Source organism: Haliotis rufescens, unplaced genomic scaffold, assembly GCF_023055435.1.
Source record: "Haliotis rufescens isolate VD_foot unplaced genomic scaffold, xgHalRufe1.0.p SCAF_20, whole genome shotgun sequence".
Classification (NCBI taxonomy): Eukaryota; Metazoa; Mollusca; class Gastropoda; order Lepetellida; family Haliotidae; genus Haliotis; species Haliotis rufescens.
Window position 1 is genome coordinate 8,341,985 of NW_025963891.1, and position 9,713 is coordinate 8,351,697.

At 43.6% G+C, this 9,713-nt stretch overlaps 1 protein-coding gene across 1 annotated transcript; it reads left to right on the top strand.

Annotated features, from left to right (window-relative positions):
* Positions 1-456: 456 nt before the first annotated feature.
* On the top strand, positions 457-8,578 carry LOC124133216 (gastrin/cholecystokinin type B receptor-like). The gene is made up of 3 exons (XM_046497521.2): positions 457-893; positions 4,723-5,417; positions 8,562-8,578. The coding sequence occupies exons 1-3, from the start codon at positions 457-459 to the stop codon at positions 8,576-8,578; spliced, it is 1,149 nt and encodes a 382-aa protein (XP_046353477.1).
* The last annotated feature ends 1,135 nt before the right edge of the window (positions 8,579-9,713 follow it).

A 9,713-nucleotide genomic window follows, 5' to 3' on the forward strand; every position in this document is an offset into this window, starting at 1 on the left:
ATTAATAACTCTTACATCTGTCTGTTTCAGAGGCCCATTGTAAATACTTGCACGATTATTAATAATGGTGAAATTGTGTCTGTTGCAAAGATAAGACATTCAACATGAGTTTGTGATATTGGCAGTCCCTTTCTATCCATGGTGGTGGTCGGAAGTGTTTTTGGTTTTTTGTTTCCTGGGAGTCTCATTTGAAGAAGACGTTGTATTCCAAACATATTCCTTTGATAATCAGATTTCGTGAATGGGATATTTGACTCTTCAAGACTACATTGAGGATTTCTTTCTTCAGGGAGTCTGTCAGAGAATATTATTCTTTGGAACTTAGGAAGATTCATTTATCTGGTATCAGGTATCTGTCGAAGGTTGTCATCAATGGACAATTCTAAGAAAGTTTAATATAATACTTAAGTTAGATTTGATTTTACACCGGATCTATAGATTTGAACATTAGTCGAAATGATTTCAACAGAACTTACATCAGTTTTCAACGTGACAGAGGTTCCAGAGGGCGAGAACGCCTCCCAGAACAGTTCCGGGTATTTCATGGTTAATTACAGCGAGGACAACTTCATCCCTACTCCCTTGGCCCATGACCTGGTGGTGACCTTCATGGTCTTGTACATCCTCATCATCGTGCTGGCGTTGCTGGGCAATCTGGTGGTCATCGTGGTCATCTTCCTGACCAAGATGATGAGGTCAGTCACCGACCTGTTCGTCGTGTCCCTTGCGGTCAGTGACCTTCTCATCTCCGTCCTCAACATGCCCTTCCAGTTGCTGTCCATCGTGACCAATGAGTGGACAATGGGGTTGTTTATGTGCAAGTTCCACAGCTACATCCAGGGTGTTACCATCGTGTCCAACATACTCACCCTGCTCGCCATTGCTATCGACAGGTACAGTGAATACATACAAACATTAATCTCCCTTTTCCGCTGAAATCAATGTCCATGTGTAAGGCCTTTCCACGTAACCTTCTTGTCTTCAAGGGTTGAGACATTTTTTATTTTATTAATATTCTTTATCACTTTATCCTTATACCTGACCTCTTCATGACTGTTGTAATGCTATCACAATACAAGATAAAGTCTTCATTGTCATCGGTGATTTAGTCCCCTCTACATAACCATGAGGGCGGTCGGGTAGCCTAGTGGGTGGATAAAGTGTTTGCTCTTCACGCCGAAGACCCGGGTTCGATTCTCGACATGGGTAGAGTTTGTGAAGCCCAGTTCTGGTATCCCCTGCCGTGATATTGCTGGATTATTGTTAAAAGCGGCGTAAAACCACTCACTCACTACATAACCATGATGTAACCCTGTCTCAACTTCCGTACCTTTTCATGTCGGTAATGCCCTCGACGAGTGCGTCACTTGTACTTCACCAGTCGTCACCAGTAAGTGTCACTTGCACTTAACCCTTCCTCTAATGCCATCAACGCGTACGTCACAAGTATTTAACCATGTCGGTAATGCCCTCAACGAGTACATCACAAGTACTTAACCATGTCGGTAATGCCCTCAACGAGTACGTCACAAGTATTTAGCCATGTCGGTAATGCCCTCAACGAGTACATCACAAGTACTTAACCATGTCGGTAATGCCCTCAACGAGTACGTCACAAGTATTTAACCATGTCGGTAATGCCCTCAACGAGTACGTCACAAGTATTTAACCATGTCGGTAATGCCCTCAACGAGTACGTGACAAGTATTTAACAATGTCGGTAATGCCCTCAACGAGTACATCACAAGTATTTAACCATGTCGGTAATGCCCTCAACGAGTACGTCACAAGTATTTAACCATGTCGGAAATGCCTTCAACGAGTACGTCACAAGTATTTAACCATGTCGGTAATGCCCTCAACGAGTACGTCACAAGTATTTAACCATGTCGGTAATGCCCTCAACGAGTACGTCACAAGTATTTAACCATGTCGGTAATGCCCTCAACGAGTACGTGACAAGTATTTAACCATGTCGGTAATGCCCTCAACGAGTACATCACAAGTATTTAACCATGTCGGTAATGCCCTCAACGAGTATGTCACAAGTATTTAGCCATGTCGGTAATGCCCTCAACGAGTACATCACAAGTACTTAACCATGTCGGTAATGCCCTCAACGAGTACGTCACAAGTATTTAACCATGTCGGTAATGCCCTCAACGAGTATGTCACAAGTATTTAACCATGTCGGTAATGCCCTCAACGAGTACGTGACAAGTATTTAACCATGTCGGTAATGCCCTCAACGAGTACATCACAAGTATTTAACCATGTCGGTAATGCCCTCAACGAGTATGTCACAAGTATTTAGCCATGTCGGTAATGCCCTCAACGAGTACATCACAAGTACTTAACCATGTCGGTAATGCCCTCAACGAGTACGTCACAAGTATTTAACCATGTCGGTAATGCCCTCAACGAGTACGTCACAAGTATTTAACCATGTCGGAAATGCCTTCAACGAGTACGTCACAAGTATTTAACCATGTCGGTAATGCCCTCAACGAGTACGTCACAAGTATTTAACCATGTCGGTAATGCCCTCAACGAGTACGTCACAAGTATTTAACCATGTCGGTAATGCCCTCAACGAGTACGTCACAAGTATTTAACCATGTCGGTAATGCCCTCAACGAGTACGTCACAAGTATTTTACCATGTCGGAAATGCCCTCAACGAGTACGTCACAAGTATTTAACCATGTCGGTAATGCCTTCAACGAGTACGTCACAAGTATTTAACCATGTCGGTAATGCCCTCGACGAGTACGTCATAAGTATTTAACCATGTCGGTAATGCCCTCAACGAGTACGTCACAAGTATTTAACCATGTCGGTAATGCCATCAACGAGTATGTCACAAGTATTTTACCATGTCGGTAATGCCCTCAACGAGTACGTCACAAGTATTTAACCATGTCGGTAATGCCCTCAACGAGTACGTCACAAGTATTTAACCATGTCGGTAATGCCCTCAACGAGTACGTCACAAGTATTTAACCATGTCGGTTATGCCCTCAACGAGTACGTCACAAGTATTTAACCATGTCGGTTATGCCCTCAACGAGTACGTCACAAGTATTTAACCATGTCGGTGATGTCCTCAACGAGTACGTCACCAGTACTTTTTCATGTCGCTATGTCATCGACGACTACGTCACTTGTACTTAGCCTTACCGCTAATGCGCTCGATAAGTACATCTCTAGTACATAACCATGTCGGTTATGCTCTCGACGAGTACGGCACTTATACTTTACCAATCGTCACCAATGAGTATCACCTGTACTTAACCCTGTCGCTCATGTCACTGACAAGTAGTGCTTCACCAATCGTCACCAGTGAGTGTCGCCTATTCCCATATGTTGGTAAGCCCCTTCACTTAACCCTCTTGCCATTGCCAGCACAATGATCGTTCTAACCACTGACGGCCATCAGGTGAAGATTACCCTTCTGTTACTGCCATTTAGAACTGGCGGAGTTCTTCTATAACTCGTAATTACAAAAAAATAATGCGCTTTCGTATCGTAAATATTATATATAAGATATAACACATGCTTTTATTCCGTGTGTGTAATAAGTATGATACGAAAACACGAATAATTTTACACGTATTGTGTCCTTAGCAAATCAATTCAAGGCATATTTTCATTTGGTAAAGCGATACTTGCGTAGGGATATGATACCTGAGTGAAAAGTCTCATTTAGTATGTAATGCCAATTGACTTGCAACAATGTGTCTTTACATAAGCACTCCCACATCGGGAATACTATATCTTAAGCTCTTTGGGAATACCAGGCAACAACCTTTTCATCAAGTTGACATCGCATCTCGTGGAAAAATAGTACCTGCAAGGTGACTTCATTAATTTGCGAATTGATCGTATCATGATTCCAAGCTTATCCTATTGGTTTATCTCACTGATGAAATTATCAATTATTTGAACATGTTTTGAAATTGAATTTTATTTTACAATTCCTTTGCCAATTTGCAGAAACACTGTATTGTAACATACATGATATTAGTCGTGGTATTTTCTTGCCATTGTAAAGGGGCGAGCAAAAGAAAGTATACACCCATGTTTGATGATTAAAAATGAAACAAACAAGAAAATGGTCAATCGATGGTTTTTGATACGGATATCATAGTTGTGTTTTCCACCTTTAACTTGCTTTGTTTCGGCGACTGTCAGCCTAGTAATGTTTTGATATCGTATATATTTTTTTGGTCAAATCCAACTTCCTAGAGTTAACTTTTTTTCGCCCGGCAGTGTATATTGATAAAAACATTTGGATACGGTGTGACGTATATTCACTACTATCATAATGAGGGGGCACGGGTGGCCCAGTCGTCTAAGGCGCCGCGATTCGCTGTGCAGAGTTGCGTCCCTTGGGCACGCCAGAAACCTATGATTGTGGGTTCGAATCCCGGTTCGCCCCGATTATGTTTCTAGGTTTGTCAGCACCATACCTGTGCTCGTGGGTTTCACCGAAGTGGTAAACGTCTGACACCTGCATCACTTCGGGCTTTCCTCCCACATTAAGCTGACACGCAGTGATATAACTGGAATAATGTTAAAAGCGGCGTTAAACCTCACTCACTATCATTATGATGTTTGAACATGATGAATTGAGTATGCATTTCACGTATTGGTACTTGTATCTTTGGCGTTAAAACCCGTACTAGTGTCTTTGATATCTGTCTACATCTGTTTTGTGTAGGTACTTGGTCATCTGCCATACAGAAGTATCCAGAAAATTCCACACAAAGAAAGTCGGCTGGATCGTTCTGTTCGTCGTGTGGTTCGTCTCGCTCATCGTCGTGTGTCCCCAGATCATCGTCCAACGTCTGGCTATGCGTCTGAAGATCGACTCCGCCAATCAAATCATCGGTGTCGGATTCCTTTGTGTCGAATTCTACCCTCATCCCGACCGCGACAGCAAGATATACACATTCACAATCTACAGCTGCATGTATCTCCTTCCGGTATGCGTGATGGCCTTCACTTACGGTGCCATTGCGCATCGTCTATGGGTGAGACATCCGATCGGAGATATGCTTGAAAACCCGAGAAATCACGCCAAAAATATCCAACAGAAGAAGAAACTGACGCAGATGTTGATGTTGCTGGTCGTCGCCTTTACAGTTCTGTGGTTTCCCTTCTTTACGGCTTCACTCTACCGGGAGTTAGTGAAGACGGGTTCCAAGTTCCGAATCGGTATGGCTATCCTGCAGCTGATTGGCTACAGCAACTGCTGCGTTAACCCAATCATTTACACGTTCTTGAACAAAAAATTCCAAAGAGAATTCAAACGTATTTTCACCAAGAGACGTGTTGACGTCAGGAACATTGAACAGGGTCAACCACAGCATTCTGCAGCGGCTACCACCAAGACATCAGTGCAGCATATCAGTAGTAGGAGACAAGTCAACACATTCAACCTCCAATGAGTGAGTGAATGAGTATTGTTTTACGCCGTTTTAGCAATACCAAGGGGACACCAGAAATGGGCTTCACACTTTGTACCCGTGTCGGGAATAGAACCCGGGTCTTCGGCGTGACGAGCGAACACTTCAACCACAAGGCTGCCACACCACCCCCAACCTCAACTCGTAACCAATGATCCGGGTTAAAATTGGTTTTCTGCCATCCATGCTTGGCGGAAGTGGTCGGGCTCGCTGACTTGACTGATACATGTCATCGTATCTCAGTTGCGTAGACCGATGCTCATGATGCCAATCACTTGATTGTCTGGTCCAGACTCGATTATTTACAGACCTCCGTCATAGAGCTGGAGTGACTGAGTGAGTGAGTAGGGTTTAACGCCGCTTTTAACAGTATTACAGTTATATCGCGCTGTGTCAGCTTAATGCGGAAGGAAAGCCCAAAGAGATGCAGGTCTCAGACGTTTACCACTTCAGTGAACATAGAGCTGGAATATTTCAATATAACAAACTCACAAACAAACCGATGCCGTCTATATTATTCCCCCTCTCCTAGCTCAGCTTCAGGGATAGCGATTGGCGATGCGAAAGAACGTTTGCAACATTTCAGCAATATCACGACGGGGGACACCGGAGAATGGGCTTCACTGTTTGTACTCATGTGGGGAATCGAACCCGGGTCTTCGCGTGACGAGCCAGCGCTTCAACTACTAGGCTACCCCCATCGCCCCGATGTTCAGATTCAAGTTAATGACTTGCTCCCAATTACTGGAATATCATGAGACCAACTTGGTACGCACGCACGCATACACAAACAGAATCGTCCCTAAATAGTCCATCTGTTACCTACCAAATTGTTGTTGATTGTAATGTATTAAAATGTGTGATATTATTTCCTATTGATATGCTTTTTCTTGTATATATCGTACATGTATAACAGTAAGTACCCCACAAAACAGATCCATTGAGGAACCATTGGGAGTTCACAGGCTTTTAGGCGTGTTTATGTTCCTGTAAAGGACCTTTGACTTCACTGTCAGTGTAAAGTCCTTATCCGTTGCTTCACTGTCAGTAAATCAGACCTTGTCCATAGCTTCCCTGTCAGTAAATCAGACCTTTTCCATAGCTTCACTGTCAGTAAATATGGCCACTGTCAATTTAAAAACGGTCTTGTCCATAGCTTCCCTGTCAGTAAATCAGACCTTGTCCATAGCTTCACTGTCAGTAAATAAGGCCACTGTCAATTTAAAAACGGTCTTGTCCATAGCTTCACACACTGTCAGTAAATCAGACCTTGTCCATAGATTCACTGTCAGTACATGAGGCCACTGTCAATAAATAAGGTCTTGTCCATAGCTTCACACACTGTCAGTAAATCAGACCTTGTCCATAGCTTCACTGTCAGTACATAAGGCCACTGTCAATTTAAAAACGGTCTTGTCCATAGCTTCACACACTGTCAGTAAATCAGATCTTGTCCATAGCTTCACTGTCAGTACATGAGGCCACTGTCAATAAATAAGGTCTTGTCCATAGCTTCACACACTGTCAGTAAATCAGACCTTGTCCATAGCTTCACTGTCAGTACATGAGGCCACTGTCAATAAATAAGGTCTTGTCCATAGCTTCACACACTGTCAGTAAATCAGACCTTGTCCATAGCTTCACTGTCAGTACATGAGGCCACTGTCAATAAATAAGGTCTTGTCCATAGCTTCACACAATGTCAGTAAATCAGACCTTGCCCATAGCTTCACTGCCAGTACATAAGGCCACTGTCAATAAATAAGGTCTTGTCCATAGCTTCACACACTGTCAGTAAATCAGGCCACATGGGGCAACATAAACAGGTGGTCAGTTAAGATAAATAAGAATAACGAACTGTGGTCTTGCTGGCATCTTAGTACCCGCAGTATAAATGGAATGATTTGGGGGTGGGGTGGGGTTGGGAGGTGTTGGTAGGTGTTGGTAACTAAAGAAAGATAAAGGGTTCCTGTATGATAGAAATGCTACTGGTCATATAGCAACAACTCATTTAAGATCCCATAGACTTTAAAACCTCAGAGGGATTTTAACCTGCACAGTGTTGATGTGTACTCCTTCGCGCTATCACCTGTGCTACGGAGACTGTTGTCGTCACAAGTGTCAAATTTCCTAGTCACCAATAACCTAGTTGGTTAGGTTGTACATTTTTTGGTTGATATTGTCCCAAGATTGTTGTCCTGGTGGTATATGTGTTATGCAAGTTCCTGATTTGCACATAAAATGTTAATATATATAATACATCTTACCCATATTTGACTTATTTTCCAATGATATGCACTTGAAAGTCGAAACATGTTTTAACGTGTTGAAATTCGGAACATGTTTAAACTCGGAACATGTTCAAACATGTTTAAAATCTAAACATGAATTCAAGTGTTAAATTCTGAACTGTTTAGATTATTGGGGTGTTCTGTTTAGGTGGTGTTTAGGTCGTGAGACGATTTTATGTGTTTAGTCCAAAACGTGTTTGGATAGAACACACCAGCTGTCTATTACATTTAGGATTTAAACACATTACTAATCATGTTTAGATCTGAATATACTTTCTAAACATATTTTTACAGTGCACAAATAAACACTGACCACCTGTTTCAGATTGTTTTGTTTGTTTGTTGTTCAACGCCGCACTCATTCCAGCTATATGACGGCGGCCTTATAATCAATCCAGCGATTGATATCATGAGCATCGATCTACGCAATTGGGATATGATGACATGCATCAACCAAGCCAGGGAGCCTGAACACCTGATCCCGTTAGTCGCCTTGTACGACAAGCATGGCTTGAGACCAATTCTTTCACGCGTCGCCTGTCCTTAACGGAAGAGAAGTAAACTAAGCGGCAAAAGAAAGTATAGGTTGGCAATTTGTAATTTTCCTAAAAACAGCGATAACTAGTGGAAAGTGGGTATCGGGAATATGACTGCCCAGGAACAGGTACCAAAAAACACCTCACCCGAACGCGCCACCTTTGACGGCGCTCGTGCGGTGACAAAAAAATGGTAAAACAGGTTTCCCGCCTAAGGCAAAAACTGCACGTTCATGTTAGCTGTATAAATGCGTTCGTCTGCAGGGTATAACCACACTTGATGAAAGAACACAAAAGAAATGCCACGACTGTCACAGGAGCAGAGAGAGAGAATGGGGGCAACACAGGTCCAAGTTGCCAGAAGGTTTGGTTGTACACCATTGACAGTAGCCAGGCTGATTCAACGGTACGGGCAGACAGGGAGGACACAGGACAGGCCTAGAACCGGACGATCCCGAGTGACAACACCACTGGAAGACGGTCGGATACGGCACATTCACCTGCGGAACAGATTCGTAACGGCGACGGCGACGGCGACGGCGACGGCAGCAACAGCGTTGGGACATCCCATTAGTAAACGTACAGTACTACGACGACTTCGTGCTGCTGGAATCCGAGCGTATCGTCCTGTCCGAGGAATGGTACTGACTGCTCAACATCGACGACTGAGACTGCGATGGGCGAGGCAGGTTCGACGCTGGCAAATGAGAAATTGGCGTCGAGTGCTGTTTACTGATGAAAGTCGGTTTAACTTGTTTCGAAATGACGGCAGAGAACGAGTTTATCGACGCAGAGGGGAACGTTTGGCTCCGGTGTGTATTCGAGAGGTACATCCATTCGGCGGGGGAGGTGTCATGGTGTGGGGCGGTATTTGTGGAGATCAGAAGACTGATTTTGGTGATTATACAGGGAAACCTGAACGCATTTGTTACCCCTCCCTAGATTATATTATACTTCACAACAAAACCTCTTCTTGTTATTTTTTATCGATCATGGAACTCGACCTTTACTTTCTTTTTGCCGCCCTGTTTATGTGGGTCCGCGAGGGTCGCGAATGTTCGTGAAAGTTCAATTCTGAATGGCGTAGTCGGTCCAGGCGACCGTCAGTTCCCCCGGATTGGTTAATTGGGAAGCTTGTTGTTAAACGCCGCAATCAGCAATATTCCAGCTATATGACGCCGCCCTGTAAAATAATCCAATCTGGACCAGACAATCCAGTGATTGACATCATGAGCATCGATCTATGCAATTGGGATACTATGACATGCATCAACCAAGTCAGCGAGCCTGACCACCTGATCCAGTTAGTCGCCTTTTACGACAAGCATAGTCGCCTTTTACGGCTAGCATGGGTTGCTGAAGACCTATTCTATCCCGGATCTTCACAGGGTCCAGTTAACAATTAATTCTCAACAT